Below are 17111 nucleotides of genomic sequence, written 5' to 3' on the forward strand. Positions count from 1 at the left end.
ATGTCAAAAAACATGCTGAATGGGCGTTACTCTTTTAATTTCTGATTGATTGCAGTATAACATTCATTTGCACAACGACTGAGCAAGTGGGTGTGAGCTGAAATGAAAAAACACACTGGCTGAACATATCATTTTGAAAGGCAGATGAGAAGGACCAGCAGCCTGTCACATATGACAAGCTGGAACAGATTTACATGCAGTGCAGAAAGAAACGTTCATGTGACAGATGCCATACATGCTATCATTGTCTCCAGGCTACAAAAAATAACACTTTTATTCTTAGATGATTTTCTTAAGACTGTTTATGCCATGACTTGTTTCACCAGTTGTCTCTAGGGAACCTGAACTGATTGTGACATTGTGTTTGGATTTCACACAACTGTTAATGTAATGATATGTTTATTGTGCTGCACTATTATATTTTTTCTTCTTCCTCTTTTCACTGTTACTATGTTTATAAGTACAATCCTTGGTTGCAGTGGATAATTGGGTTCCCACTGTCGACCTTGCAGATGTTGACTATATTCAAAATACTGCCATCTTCTACAGCTGACATCATAATCATCCTGCTGTCAAATCCTACATGACAGCAAAAAAAGTTTACTTTCTAAAAACAGTATGAAAAAACACACCTTCTGTCTTTGATGGTATGAAATATTTTAAAACACTTATTTACCCCAAATTTCCATCTCACTGATTCACCAAACAAACTGATTTCCTCTTCAGAGAAAGAAGTCTGATATGTGCCTAATCTATATGCATGAATAGATGTGCCACTGGGAATGCATAGCCTTCTCACCTGTCTCAGGTGATGAAGGAGGAGGAGAAATTATTACTATTTTTTAAACAGTTTTTTTTCATGCTGTCAGTATCTCGAGGAAACTAGAGAAAGCTGTCAGTCTGGAACTACAGCTGTAATCATCTTTCTCTGGCGATGTCAGTGGGTTGTCGACTTGCGCGAGTTACCTTGGCAGAATGAACAAAGACCGCGGGATGCTCGAGGAAGCCTCAGCACCCTATGAAATCCCTTTGTCTAGCAGTATCGAGTCTCACCCAGACAACGCTTCTTTCATGCACCTTTCGTCTGCTCAGCCCTCTGTCTTTTCATCTATGCCAAATGACAGTGATTGGCTTATTTGTCATATAATAGGCATGAATCATTTATATAACACACAGTTGGAACAGTTGGCAGCTAAAAGGTGCCAAAAAGGGCAACCAGGAACCAATGTGATAGAGGAGGGACACTGGTTGATTGCACACCATTGTGGGTTTTTTTTTTAATAAATATTACAGCATGAATGAAATTTTTGGCACCACTACTTAATACTTTCTGAAATTTTGCAAAGGTTATGATATATGTTAATTATACCTTTATTAATAGCCTAGGAATTAAAGTTACTGTTAATTAGTTTGGGATTTCAGCATTTTATGGCTCTATTAGCTAAATATTAAGCTAGGTCTGACACTGCTGCTTGATAATCTAAAGTACAACTGGGCCATACAATGGCTGGTTTGGGCATTTTGGGGGGGTGCGATTACGGTTTAGTGATGGCAGACCCAGAATCATGCCAGCCCATTTGGGCTGATTTCTGAAAACTGGATACAGCTCAGCTTATTATTTTCGTCATACCAAATTCTGGCCGATCGTGGGCAAGTTCAAATTTTAATAACAGGCTGGTGATGGAAGCATTTGCAGCTATGAATCAGGAACTATAGGCTTGACTGATTCTGGGGCGTTATTCATACTGAGCCTCAGCTGAGTCAGGCAGTCGAATGCAGCCCAACTTTTTTCCTCTGTCAGTCCAAGTTTTGGCCAGTGCTGGGCCAGGTGATTTTTTGATAATCGGCCAGTGATGCCAGTGTCTGAAGCCAGAGCCAGTCCAGTTTATTGGGCTCAATTGAACAACTGGATCCGGCCTCAGTTCTTTCGTCCGGCATGTGAAGTTCTTGCCAATGCTGAGCCAGGTAATTATTTGATAACAGGCCAATTAGGGCAGTGTCTGCGGCCAGAATTGGGCCAGTTTATTTTGTGGCGCATCATTATACCAACAATTAGCCAATTCAGACAACCAGAGGTGGCCTGACTTATTTCTTCCCTGTGTGTTGAGCTTGGCCAATGCTCGGCCAGGCCATTTTGCCACCCATGAGATGGTTTACAAATGCTTTATGGATCAGTCGCACATTGCCTGGTGTTCATGCATTTCATTTGGTAATAATGAAATACATGGTGGTAATGCACATTTCACATTTTCTAATGAAGTAACACATCTACACTTACACATCCTAATAAGCTGTTAATAAATGAGTGTTGGTCCAGACTCAACACATTTTTTAGAAGGCCATTTGTTTATTAGAAGATCATATTGATAAAGGGTTAGAGCTAAAAAAAAAAAAAAGTGCCCATCTAGAAGATTAACTCCAAGATGAGGAACTTTTTACAACCTGGCAACCCAAAAGTCGTTCTAATTAATGGCTCACAACTGATCTATAAAGCATTTGTAAAAAGTGCATTCACTATCAAGAAAGTAATGAGTTAAGACCTTCTAAACAAACCCTCAGTAATGGCTAACTTTGTAGAATATTTGATCATGTTTTTAAACCTCAGGTAATTTGAATCTGCTATCTATGAGAGAAAAATCAACCACTACAGAATGGAGCAAAAAGACAATCTACTGATGTTCAAAAGTGGATATACTCAGGTGAGTGGTCCAGTTCCAGCACTTGGTGTTTTCCCAAAATAAATCCTTTCGGTTCCTCTGGGCACAAGGCAAATAAATAATCCACTTCCAAGTGATTCTTTATCCTGCAAGAGATAATATCTCTTCCTGGGAGATTGAAAGGGTAATTAACTGCTGTGTGTAGCCAACATTTACCGAAGTCTTTTAACTCCTGCAGTTAAAAGATAGATATATATTCACTGTCCAGTAGTCGCTGAAATAATTATAACCTGGCTGGTACATACAATAACACATAATAGTACAAGCATTTCCCATCAGCAGGGATTCGTATCTCTTGCTGCAAAACAATCAGTTGCCAGTCTGTTTTCTCCAAAGAGTGCAGCTTTGGCATGCGAAAGCTGCAAGCAGAGAGCTTTATTTCTGCTGTGGTATGGTTGAGGTTGACAGCCATGGGAGCTGAATGTGTTTTTTTGGTCCCACATGCTTGAGAGTGGTTGTTTGGGCGAGGTGCAAGTCGTTGTGGGAGCCCCGGCTGCACTTTGCAGATACACAAGCCTGCGCTTTCATGCCCAGACCCATCAAAATGGCCCTGTCAGCCTGCTATCTCCTGGGACTCACTGCTGCAGTACAGGGGGATTAAAGCTTTTTATGAAGCATTTTCACAGCCAAAGGTGTGCGCAATAGCAGCCTGTGTGCCATTTTCAACAACAAGGGTGAATTTAACTTTACTGGACGCTTAAAACTGGAACTGTGCAGGATGGAATCATGCATCCAATTTGGACAACTAATTGGACTACACAAGAGGGGGTGGGGTGGTGTTGGAGGTTTTCAACCAACACAAATGCACAGCAGAAAAAAAGAAGAGAAAAAAATCCCCTTTTTCTAGCCCATTGTTTTAAATCCAGTTAATTATGCTCAGAGAGAAGAGTGGCAAACTGTGCCAGATTGTGCTACACTTCCCATGGACTGGGAGGTGAACGTTACAATAAAAACTGTTATTGTTTATTTTTGCCCTAGGTGCAGCATTTAAGTTAATGCAAGAGCTGTCTGTCTTGGGAAAACTACCAACAAGGAACATGTGTGTTCATTCAATCCTCTCGTGTTAAAGGTTGCAAAATATGGAGCTATAGTAGCTGTTTTTATGCTTCTACACTACAGTTTCTTTTTAGCAGTGTTGTACTGTATTTCACTGATGAAATCCTGAAGAAGAGACCAATCTGGAAAGAAAGCTGTAGCAGCATTTTCAAATTTAGCACACAATCTGTGACAATTAACAATCCCTTCAGCCCATGCGTGATAAATTGCTTGTAGGAGAAGCCCATTTGTTACAGCCTTATCTTTTTAGACTGCTGTTAAGAAGACTGAACTATCCAGCATCAGACACCACTTGAAATTAGTGGAAAACAAATACAGATTATGGCTTCAGATTTAAGCTATATATGGGGTATATTTGCATGTAGCCTACCCCAGGACATGCTTGGGTGTACGGTGTCCAATCACAGTCTAATCAACATATCCCTAGCAATTTCTAGCAAAAAAAAAGAAAATCTGCTTCAAAAGATATTAGAGTGTGTTTTACTTTATGGCATGATGGACAAAAAAAAGACAGAAAACAGATTGAAAATTTGGCTTTTAGAATAATTTGTATCTGTACTAAAACAATTTAAGTAGGTATTTTATTCCATATCACATCTCTATGTTACACATATTCTCCTTTTGTTGTAAATAAAATGTATTTCTCCAAAATCCTACTCTTAATTTCTGAAATTTAGAATGAGATAAGAAAGAGATTTACTTTATGAAGCCATTTAAATTCCTATTTTCATCAAACCTCCCACCTCCACTTTTCCCTCCAACGTGGACATGGACACTTAATGATTTATAGCTGCTGGTCTAACATCTCTTCACTGCTTTTTTCAGCATTGCAACTTTGCTCTACAGTCTTATCCTCCTGCTGTAGTAATGTAGATGCTGTCCATGGTGCTGCTGTGTATATTATCTGTGCGCAAGCTCTGCCATCCAGTGGCTGACTGTTGGGAACATGCCTTTTCAGTGACCGGGTGGATAGAAACAAATCCCGGAACCAATGTGTTTGTTTCTACCCGAGTTATAAAACGTGGTGCACCTTTAATGCCAGCGTTTTGGCATCTTTACTGCAGTGCTGTTGTTTCCCGTCTTTAGTAAGTAGGACTGTTTTGTCTTTTATCGTACGAGGGACGTAACATTTAGGCATGACGACATATAGAGTGAGGATGAAATGGTTCAATCAGCCAACAGGGGTTTTATAAAAAAATACAGACAGGCTGGTGCTTGTTACTTTCAGCTTCGTTAGCTTTAGCTTGCCTGGAGATGCTAACTGGCGAATAAGAGGATTTCTTCCTTGGCAGTAAACCATGGATATAAACCAACTGTTACCGTAAAATAGCGACATTGTGTTGGTATGTAAATGACCTGCTTAAATAGTGATAGTACTACATATTGTGAGTAAGTGAAGGGAGGATTAGCTTCACGGTGGGAGCTTTTTTTGTCCCCCTCTTAACTTAAGTAAGAAATTTAAACAAGTTATGTACTACTGCAAATATCCTAACGGTCGTGCCTCACAGACATTATTTAGCGATATGTGGCTAATGACCCCAGGCCTCTCTTCAGTTCGGCATACGTCTTATGCGACAAGCAGTAGTCTGTGTTACGTCACAGAAATTTAAAAACTTTATGATTTGGTTCAACCAACTCGCTACCATTAACGGTGTATGCTCATAGTCAACAAAGAGCAATAGATGTAGAGACATTTTTCTACACTTGCAATATTGCCATTCAAATACCGAAATGTACTGCAAACAACATTTAATTGCGTGATTTGTAAAGTGATATGGGATTATAGTGTACATCACAGAGTAGAACCTAGGTACACTTGCACCAGACAGACTTACATTGCAAATTTCTACAAATTGCCATTTCTGGTTCTTATGACCTCTGTTTAGTATAACTGTATCTACATGGTTTGTTTGTAGTTTCTGTCTGTTTCACCTCTACATCTTTTTGCAGCAAATGGACTGACATCAGCCAGCAGAGATGCTGCTTAAAGATCTTCCCAGAGAGGCCCTGCTGCGGCCATTGTCCAGGAATGAAGTGGTGGGCATGCTGTTGAGGCTGACCATCTTTGGAGCAGCGACCTACTACAGCATCAAATGGGTTGTAGATGCTATGGACCCCACCGCCAAACAGAAAAGCCAAGCCAAGAAAAGGGTATATAGAACATAAGCACATGGCAAAAGATTGATGGTGGTTTAAATTATTTGTGGGGTCTCTGCTGTCAGTGTACCAGTGTATATGCTTCATAAATGAAAGTAATGACTGGAGCAGCACTTTTCACACCATCTGTACGTTACAATACCCATACTACCATACTATTTGGTATGTCAGAAGAGTCATTATCTCCCAGTACATGGAATGTAAAATGCAGTATGTCAAAAATACTATGATGCAACCAGTCACAGTTGGCAGTATGCAAGCCAGCATGCTATTTTGGTTATTTTGGCAGCTTAAATAAATTATTTTTTGTGTTTCCTCTCTCTAGGCAGAACAGCTGATGAAGAGGATTGGCGTTGAGGGTGTCAAACTAACAGAGTATGAGATGAACATTGCATCTCATCTAGTCGATCCGCAAACAATGAAGGTAACAGTTGTAATCCTCAGTCATTAGTCATCGCATGAAGATTATCAAGTGTTGTGACATTTTTGCATTTTTTCATCATTGCTCTTCACCGAACTTTACCTTCCTGCAGGTGTCCTGGAGAGATATAGCAGGTCTGGATGAAGTCATCAATGAGCTGCAAGACACAGTCATCCTGCCCTTTCAGAAGAGACACCTTTTAGCTGGATCCAAACTCTTTCAGCCTCCTAAAGGTACCAAAGCATGCCATCTATTTAGGACTGCAATGGTCAGATTATACACATAACCTTTAAGGTAGTTTAAGATACGTACATTCCAAAAAAAAAGTTAGGATACAGTGTTAAATGTAAACAAAACATCATGCAATTATTTGGAAAGCCTTTTTGACCTATGTTCAATTGAATGCAGTACAAAGACAAAATTTCTGATGTTCAAATTGATAAACTTAATTGTTGCTGTTTTGTAATTATAAATGAATTTTGATTTTGATTCTTAGTGACACTAGAATAGAATAGAATAGAATAGAATATATCTTTATTGTCCACCAGGGTGTAAAATTGTCTTTGGCCCACTAAAGACAAAGGACAGCATAATAGACTGCAAACAGTCAATTAATAAAATAACTTAACACAACAGGTTCATGTCATTGTTTGTCTGTGGCATTTGGGAACTGAGGAAACCAATTTTTGAAGTTTTAAAACCAATGTTTTTCCCATTCTTGCTTGATATATGACCTTAGTTGCTCATCAGCCTGGAGTCTCTGTTGTAGTATTTTGTGCCTCATAATGTGCTCCAAGTGTTGAATAGGAGACAGGTCTGGACTGCAGGCCGGCCAGTCAAGTTCCCCCACTCTTTCACTGCAAAACCAATCTGTTGTAACACATGCAGAATGTGGCTTGGCATTGTCTTTCTGGAATAAGCAGTGACATCCCTGAGAAAGACTTCATCTTGATGGAAGCATATGTTGCTCCAAAACCTGTTTGTATTTCCCAGCAATCATGGTTCCCTTACAGATGTGATGCTGTAGGCATTGACACTTCTCCATACCGTCACAGATGCTAGGTTTTGACCTTTGTACTGGCAACAGTCTGGATGATCCTTTTCCTCTTTAGACAGGAGGACAGACACAATGTCCATGATTTCCTAAACCATTAGAAATGTGTTTTTTGAGTGATGTTGACGCACATCAAAAGCCAGCTCACTTAAAACTCGGTTTTAAAATTCATGACTTTTGCAAACTAAGTTGTTAAAAAAAGACACACTGGATTATGTGGTAGCCATTTTCTTTGTCATTATTGTTAGATAACCATCCGGTGCATCATGTCTTTATTTCGAGCGTTGTGCCAAAGCCCATCTGACAAGATTTATTCACTTGGCAGCCTGACAGGAGACGATCTCTGAGAGGAACACTTCACTTTCTGTCGAGAGCTTTTACTGTTTAGCACATAGCTTTATACAGAGCTTGAGGATGAGTCAGCCTCCAAAATTAGCTGTTATGGAAATTCAGTTCCATCCTTAGTCTCCCGCCTTTGTTTATATCATGTAACTTTTAGAAAGTATGCAGGAAGTTGGGCCAAATTTTCCGTCTCGGTTAGAGAAGCCCAAGTTAGGCAAAATAGCTCCCCACCGTTGCCAGTAATAGTCCATATTAGTCACAGTATCCTTAAATAATAAGGTCTATTAAATAAGTCATGTTAAAATTTACATTTTATTATTTTGCTCAAACAAGATGCATTTTATAGACATTAAAGTACTGTGAATATTATACAGGGATTTCACCACTTTAAGTGGTAGTTTTAGTACTTTGAGCAAAAGCATAACAGGAGGTTAAAGAAACACATTCCTATTTTCTGTTCATAATTTGTCCTTGCAGGTGTTTTATTGTTTGGTCCTCCGGGTTGTGGGAAGACCATGATCGCCAAGGCAACAGCCAAAGCCTCGGGTTGCAAGTTTATCAACCTTCAGGCCTCCACGCTGACAGACATGTGGTACGGCGAATCACAGAAGCTGACTGCGGCTGTCTTCTCATTGGCTGTCAAAATCCAGCCCTGCATCATCTTCATCGATGAGATTGGTGAGCTTGATTACTTTGGGATTGTGCCATAATTGCTGTGTGTTACAGCCTCTACAATAACTAACTTCCTGTAGAACACCGGCATGTACTTGTCCCTTTCACCTCACACAGTATTTTTGCCTCATGTCCACGCTCCCCCTCACAGTTTATAAACCTCTTGTGATTGAAAACAGGACAGGCTAAAATCCATTTATTATTAAAGGAGAAATATCAGTCTAGTCTGGTCTAATCCTGTTGGATCCCCATGAATTGCCCAAACTGATTTGACTTGTTGGTCTCAGTCTGTTATGCATGTGAGTTTTGTCGAAACACAGTCTTCATCCTTGTTTTTGCTTTTGTGTGTTAAGAGTCATTCCTGAGGAACCGCTCCAGTCTGGACCATGAGGCCACAGCCATGATGAAGGCCCAGTTCATGAGCCTGTGGGACGGCCTGGACACTTCCTCAACCACCCAGGTGACTTTACTATTGCTCTTTCCTTTACTGTAATGTGCGTACCAGATTGTAGGTTTCACTTGTCTTGTAAGTGCAGTCTTTGGAAAAGTATTTGAAAAGATGCTCCTATCATTGCATGCATGACATAGTTTGAGGAGCTGTTTATGGCATTCGATAGCATTAATACAAAAGCAACAAATATTTGCTATGAAAAGAAATGTAGGAGTAAATGTATCCTGAGCAGAGAATGAAGTCACACTCACCCCGTGTGTTGGAGTCCTAGCTCCTCTGGTTAGCCCTGCGCTGTGCTCAATTACCGCTGAAAACGGCATCTCAGGAGGTCGATGCAGAGGTGTAGCACCAGACCTCTAGTTTCCCCCACTTTAACACCGCAGGCTCAGTCAGCATTGTTGCCATTGTTTGTGATGTATGCATCGTTAGCTGCTGGCCGCCGTATCGACCATCTCCATGTTGAGAAGTGTGCCCAGACAACATGAATCACAGAAGCTCTGAATGTTTTGTACAGCTTCTGTAACGCAGCAATTGGTTTTATTGGCCTAATTAATTCACATTGGGATTCTCATGATTGTAGGTGATGGTGATGGGAGCGACAAACAGGCCCCAGGATGTGGATCCAGCCATTCTGCGCAGGATGCCTGCCAGTTTTCATGTCGGCCTGCCAGTGAGACACGTGCACAGACACCAGCACAAATTGTTGTCGTTATCTGTTATCTAAATGAATACACATAAATTCAAACAGTTTGTAAAATGTTTAAACAATCATGTGTACCGTCACTTTGTTTGATATGTGAAATTTAGGTACATGTACATTTAGTCAATGTATGGGGGCAGTTTTATGCAGCAGGATAAGCCTCTGTTTAACTACCTCTGTGCCCCTGTACAACAACTCTTGTAATATCATCAGCTAATCTCTATATAGTGATTGAAATAGTACATTTTACTGATTGCTTTCAACTAGACATAAAGTCAAGGGGCACAGCTTAAACTCACTGAACTGTGGCTGCTGGCCAAACCACATAAAGCATGTGCTAAATCTTTTGCTCTCGTACATTAAACAGCCACTTATCACGTCAGACATAAATGTATGTGAGCTGTTGATGTTAAGAAGAAAAAACTGTAAATGAATACAATGATAGCTTTTTGCAGTAAATGTTAAGACATATTATTTATGAAATTTAATTTGTTCAGGCAATGTAAATGAGAGACTGATGATTAGTACGTCTTTAAACTGGTGATTAGTTGTAATTGATAGATACATTCTTTTTTGCATTTATAGGTTGCATTGAAACGTGATTGTTTTTTCAAATAAGAACCACTGTCCTTCTGTCTCTGCAGAACACCAGACAAAGACAGGACATCCTGAGGCTGATTTTAGCAGGGGAAAATGTAAGATATTATTTCTTTTCATCCTAGTCAGCCATGGAAGAAATTGTTTTACTTGGTACTCTCTTTTGTCATTTTCAGAGACCATGTCACATCTGCACCTGTTAAGTATATCAGATCAGCCATGTACAGTTGGCATTGACTGGCAATAACAAACGCAGCCTACGACCTATGACAGCCAACACATTGAGTCTGTATAATTGTTTCACATCGCTGCTCTTTTCTACTCAGCTGAGCAATGCCATCAATCTGAAGGAGATTGCTGAGAAGACAGAGAGTTACTCTGGCAGTGACCTCCGGGAGCTTTGCCGCGATGCCGCCATGTACCGAGTCCGGGATTACGTCCGCAAGGAGCAGATGAGGCAGATCGCACAGCAGCTGCAGGACTGCGAGGAGGAGGAGAAGTATGACTCATATTCAAACACCCACAAGATTTCATCACCATTGTGTCCATTGAGCATCTCTTTGTTTAAATACAGTACCCTCCCGAAACAGTCGAGGTTAGACCAGAGTGGGTTTTTGAAAGCTGATAGCAGTATTATTTTGAGTGATGTATACACTGGTGCTCTCCAACTTTGCATTTGACTTAATATTTTTCTACAAATTACCCATTCTTTTCAGTTTTTGATGGGATAGTAAACTAATTGTAATTATAATAAAACATGAATGCACGCTAGTGAAATTATAATCGTGATAAGCATTAAAATAATTTCAGGTTTCGGATCAGAGAACTATTAAAAGTGTTGATCAGCTTCAGCATAAAGCAATTTAGTTTAATTGGAATGTCAGAGGTGGATCTGGTTGGTTTTAAAAGCATCTTATATTTGATTAAGGCTAAAAATCTGATCTGTGTAACCCCTGCTTTAGCTGTTGCTAAGCGACTATTGCAACCCTCTTGGAGGCACAATTGCTAAAAGAAGAAATATTTTTAACTTTTAGTTCTCAGCACTCTAAACACCAAGGTTTCAGCATGTTGTTTTTAAGTCAATACAAGACATGACGTTCAGCCTTACTGTAGTTCTCTATAATCAATGACTTGATTCTGTGGTGTTTTCAGAAGTTTGCCCAGCAGCACAATTATTCACATAGAAGAAAATGGAGTACAAATACACCAACTTTTTCGCCATGTTGAGATTGAGATATAAAAAACTGCAACTCTTAAAAAGGCATTATGAAATATGTCATACATATTTAGATATTTAAACTTTGGAATGAGATGACACATCTTTTAGAAAACTTGGTTAATAACTGTGACACTTCTGGAAGAGCTTTCTGTCTCTTTGTGAAGTTTAAAGGTCTAGTGTGTTGGATTTAGAGGAATATAATTCACAGAAATAGAACATAATCTTCATATTAATATTTACAATAATCCAAAAAATACCTGAAATTAAGATTTGTTTTTATATCTACATATCTATATATCTACATACAGAGATACCCTGTCCCTCTACAGTAGCCCAGAACGGCAAACCAAACACTGGCACTGGCTGCATTTTCGCGGTGATTACCGTAGTTTTCCTACATTCTTGGCACAAAGAACAAGTTTCAGTTGGTTGCAATTTGCAGCTTCACCACTAGATGCCACTAAATCTTACATATTATCATTGTTTAATTGGCAGTGGCTTTCCAAAGAAACAGTGTGATTGATGTCTGAGAGCATAAGAATTGTATAATTTTCTTTTAGTATAAAATGGACAAGTACAGTGTGTAGATTTCTTGTGTACTACTGCAAAAAGTATATAGTACATACTGTAATGGATAAGTGTGCACTGTAGAACTGCGACACAGCTGTTGTTCTTCTGTGTCTGATCTCTGACCTCTTTGCTGCAGACCTGTGGATGAGGAGCGGTTGCGGCCAGTCACCCAGTTGGACCTCCTCTTCGGCCTGGACAAGATGAAGGAATCTAAGCGGGCCACAGCCTTCATGTTACCCACTGTGTCAGAGGTACCCCTGGACTAAACACCAACACTGCACCACAACGGGAAACATTTTCTTCTCGCTTCTCTCCAAGCAGGGGCTCCTCCAACAGGGTGCAGTTGGAAAAGCCATAGAGCAGCCATACTTTTCTTGAATTTATTTATCCAGTCAGGGTTTTTTCTGAGCATGCTCACATTTAGACAACTCTGCCACATGTGTACAGTTACAAAACATTCAGACATCGAATGCCTCCTACTGGCTACTGACCGAGAGTTCGTGTTTTGCTCCATGGCGCCATGAAAGTTTGTTTGAAAGAGGAAAACATTTTTCATAAATGATATGAATCTTTCTGAAGTTATGGCCAGTAATACTACAAACTGCTGAACAATACCACTCTAAGATTTCATATAACGCCCTAACCCTGACTTACACATGTTCATGAGCAGAGGGGATGAAGTGTGATCACTCATTAGTCTGGACTCCAGACTGGTGTCATCCTTTTAGGGTTGGTTCTTGATTTCTGAATCAACTGTCTTCTCTCTTTCCTTTCTGGGCAAACACATGTTCTAATAAGGAAGACCTAAATTTATGTTAGCACTTTGAAAGATATCATCCAGATGACCTGGTTCTCCAAAATCACATTGCACTGTTGTCTCAACAAATGTTGTGTGATAGCAAATTGGTCATAATGCATTTCAGTAATATCACTTTTCCAAATAACGGTGTCTAATTTATGGCTGGGTTAAAATAACCGATTCAGTTTGATCTTCATTGAAATGATCAAGTATAAATTCATAAAATCCTCTATCGATCTTTTATTATATGCATTTCCCTGCTGATGCGTGAAGCTTAAACCTTGTTAATCTTGCCTGTATAAAACAGGGACCGGTGTTAAATTATTAAATAACTGTAGTATTGATAATCTCCGACATTACCAGTTCTTTTATCTGCGCTTCTTCAACGTTTTAGTGTAATCTATCATCACCTGCTCTCTGTGTCTTCGCTGCTCCTTCACTAACCCTAACCCACACAAATACATGCTACACAGATCAGAGAGGCCACAGTGGAGACAGTGAGGTATAAACTACTCAAGTTTATGAAGCTCGTTACTGTAACTACAATAAAATCTTAACATTTACCAGCGGTACCTGCAGGCAGTGAATCTCCTCAGCAGCAGAGGGAGGAGCACAGGGGACAGGATAAATGAAGGATCCTGAATGATGTCGGTGTTCTTTATTCTTTCAGAGCTTCACTCAATATTTTGATGTCAGAAATATGATTTATTTCATTGTCATTTTACATTTATTTCCAGGGAGAATTATTGAATTTTTATAGTGACTTTGCTTTCTGAAACACACTGCTCTCTGTACACAACATCGAGTAATATTTTGAATATTCAATTCCAGTCCTGCTCTTAATTAATCCTTTTTCTAAAAAAAATCATTTTGTATAATTTACAGCATTCATCCTCTCAAAATCGCTTTCCTAATCAAGCAAAGTTGGTACTGTAACTGAAATATCCTTTAGATCATAATCAAAGATGATTCAGGACATCGGTAGCAATAACTAGTTCTACTCTAGTAAAGTACTTTTTTCTTTTGAGGATTGCCAGATTTAGGTCTAATTATTCAAACAACTTTGCCACTTACTTGTTGTCTTCTGACCCTCAACTGGCTTGGATCTCTTTCTCCTGGTGGACGTACTGATACAGTTTGGGCTTTTTTTAAAAGCTGACAAAAACATTGAATGTGATTGCTGTTTACTCTCTATGAGCTTTTACATAGTTGATTAACTATGATTGATTTTGTTATGTTTGTTTTAATATCTCTTAGCTTTTATAATTAAGAGAGGACATATTTAACCAGTGTGAGGTTGTAACAGAAAACTGCAGTATTCATCCTGTAATGAGTTACTGCTCCCAGAGAGTACAAATTCCAAGTTTTTCCTTACAGTTACAATGACATGTAAGGGTTAAATGAATGTTTTTAGTCAGTAAACGAGCGTTGCTGTAGATACTGTCAAGTCACAATATGTATATAAAGAGGAAGAGCAGAACAAAGTCAGTCATAGGAGAAATTTAATACGTTACCTCTGGCTACTATGGCCAGAGAGATCAGAGGAACACCTCATTTTGGTAGAAGTATTTAAGTTTTAGAAAAAAAAATAATAATCAAAATAATGACAGTGTAAGCTTGAATTGGGTCTGTAAATTCCTGATGCAAAGCAGTCCTTCAGTTAATACATGTAGAAAAAAAGCAGATAACAAAACAAGCATTCAAGTGTCAAGTAGAGATGGGATATAGCAGGAGTTAAGGACAAATTTGATTTCATTTTTTAAACTACATTTAAAAAAATGGCTAATAAATCTACCTTGTACCTTAGGTCACAACTTAAACCCCATAATAGCTATAATATGAGCCAGGGACTGTAATAATTGTTATAACCTATTACATCAATATCAGTTATTATCCTACTACGAATGGCTGTAAAGTTATACTTACCTGTTTTATATCTGCTCAGTCGTCAGCTGTTAGCAGATGTGTCACAGGCATTATGCTGTATGCATGTTTGTGAATGTGGAAGTATAATGCTGGGTGAGAGCTGAAGTGATCTTCAGTGCATCAAGATCCGCTTTGTAACCGAAAGTCTTTTGCAATTAATGTTTTTTTCACCCAAAACCACAGCAACTGTGACTTCATTTAACTCTGTCTTACACCCAGCATGATGTGGGATGCAGTGCAGCACGACTTTCATTGCAAATTTCAGACCAAGCAGTTCTAATTTTCATGGCCAGCGCCCATGCTATGAAAGTAGTAAATGCACTTGCGCCCATCTGTGTGCCCATGGTACATGTAGTTCTTAAAATGAGGTCTAATATCAGAATGGCTGCGTATTTACCTGCTGTTTAAAGGACACATTTTTTTCATCACCTGCAGGCGGGTTCACAATGTGTGTACACTAATAACAACCACAAGCGCGTGTGGATGGGTTGCGGGTGGCTGAAATAATACATCAACGCAGGAGAAGCAGTGTAACTTCATTGATATTTCAGTAGCATTTTTCTTCTATTTGTCATATGTAATGTGATATTGGCTGCTGATACATTTTTGCTCCTACTGCATTACTCTCAGCAGTAGGGGCTCATATTCATATATGCCTCTAAACCACCCAAACTAGACCCGACTTTGGTAGGACTTTGCACTTTCAGTGAGTTATCATTAACTCTCATTCGCTTGTTCCTTTTCTTCATCAAATGGACAATATAATTGCTTGAAGGGGGGGCGGGGCTTAGTGACTGCAATGAGGACACATTGCTTGAGGTTCTCATCTGTGTCTGACATTTTTCACCTCTTGTCAGTTTCCTTCACCAGTTTACTGGTTAAAAATCTAAACAGAAAATGAAGCATGCAAATGGTTACCATGCCGATTTAATTTTTTTAAAGCATTGAGGTCAGCCCTAAACAGAAACCGCTCGCTTCTCCAAACTGCTAAATGCACCATGTAAATAGCAGTCTTGCCGGTACAGGCTCACCTGGCTTTTAAAGGAAATGGGAGATGACACTCAGATTGTTGAACTCATGTTATGCCTAAAACTCACCTGTGAATAATTAAGGGATTTCACAGCTTCTTTGCCCCTTGCATCTTTTTTTCTGTACAGATTTTGCAGTGTTTAACTCGTAAAGGTGGCATGGGACATGCCCTGAAAGCACTTGCACTGTAGCCAACTTTAGATAATTTGAATCGGTCCCTTATTGTTCAAATCTGTTTTTTGTTTTTGTGTCATATTTTTGTGCCATTGTTATTATAATGTTTTGAATAATGAACTTTCCATGTCACGCTCTGTGCATCAATTAACGTCTATGGGTGCAACACACATCAGGGGGTTTCTGTGTCTGTTACTTTAAGTCTCCCTTTGAGGAGAGCATGACTTTAAAATTCAAATACTTTCAATCAGCTGTCAGTCTGAAGTTGCCGTGACATGCTTCTCTGACTTCCCTCTGCATAAAACGCCTCATTATTCGCCACATGGTCACAGCATGTGTTTACGGATCTGTTCCTGGGTCTCATACAGACCTTCCTCCCACGCAGTCTGAGCAAGCCAGGGCATACTGGTCATTAAACCATGACCACGTGGTGGCACTGCAGCTTCACCGTCCTGCTGCTGAGAGCAGGTTGAGCAGCCTGAAAAACCAACAGAAAAGCAGTTTAATAAATTGTGGAGAGATAATGAAATAGAGAACCCTGCGCACTGGATTGTTTCTCCCTTATTGGTTCATTCAGTGATATTTAGACATCTGTTGCTCTTCATTAGAGTACCTCAGGTGACAGTGTAAGGTCAAAACGTTGCCATGTAAACCAGCCATTGTGTTGCCGCAGCTTACAGGTCTTAGTTCCCTTTCTTGGGAGAAGGGTAGCACTTGTGTAAAAGCTTTTTCTCAATGCAGTCTCATTTATCAGGTCATTTATGTGGCAGAGACTAATTCCATGGATACAGACTGTCCGTGTGCAGTTACTGTTAACTACATTGTCAACTATGTGTATGTGTTGTATCATATGTACTGTAAAGTGTATTTATTAAATTATAGAGAAGAACATGTTTATCTTTTATCAACCAGCAAAATGTTACCTCAATTATTTCAGCATGGATTTCAACCTGTTTGTCCTCCTGCCCATGTTTACGTGTATTAATTGTAATAAATCTCATCATTCCCAAAAGATAAAGTCCAACCTGTGGAGATCTCAAACTGTTTTAATTATTTTATTCAAACCTACTAATCATTCAAATTAATTAAGTACATTGGCATATGTACTATAGTAGTTTTACTAATAACCTTCTTACCAAGTGACAAAGTGTTGATTGTTTGTATTTTTTGGACCCCAAAAAGTGTGGCTGTTGGAGTCTGACTCATCATAAATTATGCGACTGTTGC

At 39.3% G+C, this 17111-nt stretch overlaps 1 protein-coding gene across 1 annotated transcript; it reads left to right on the forward strand.

Moving 5' to 3' along the window:
* The first annotated feature begins 4803 nt into the window (after window positions 1-4803).
* On the forward strand, window positions 4804-16902 carry atad1a (ATPase family AAA domain containing 1a). The gene is made up of 10 exons (XM_042488335.1): window positions 4804-4858; window positions 5724-5924; window positions 6256-6354; window positions 6464-6584; window positions 8225-8425; window positions 8773-8879; window positions 9451-9540; window positions 10215-10265; window positions 10494-10666; window positions 12093-16902. Exons 2-10 carry the CDS (start codon window positions 5751-5753, stop codon window positions 12220-12222), a joined length of 1146 nt encoding a protein of 381 aa, XP_042344269.1. The 5' UTR covers window positions 4804-4858; window positions 5724-5750; the 3' UTR covers window positions 12223-16902.
* The last annotated feature ends 209 nt before the right edge of the window (window positions 16903-17111 follow it).

Source organism: Plectropomus leopardus, chromosome 6 (assembly GCF_008729295.1).
Source record: "Plectropomus leopardus isolate mb chromosome 6, YSFRI_Pleo_2.0, whole genome shotgun sequence".
Taxonomy (NCBI): Eukaryota; Metazoa; Chordata; class Actinopteri; order Perciformes; family Serranidae; genus Plectropomus; species Plectropomus leopardus.

Coding starts and splice junctions, on each gene's coding strand:
- atad1a (XM_042488335.1), top strand. CDS start 5,751: ATGCTGCTTAAAGATCTTCCCAGAGAGGCCCTGCTGCGGCCATTGTCC. Junction 5,925..6,255: donor AAAGCCAAGCCAAGAAAAGG/GTATATAGAACA, acceptor TCCTCTCTCTAG/GCAGAACAGCTGATGAAGAG. Junction 8,426..8,772: donor CATCTTCATCGATGAGATTG/GTGAGCTTGATT, acceptor TTGTGTGTTAAG/AGTCATTCCTGAGGAACCGC.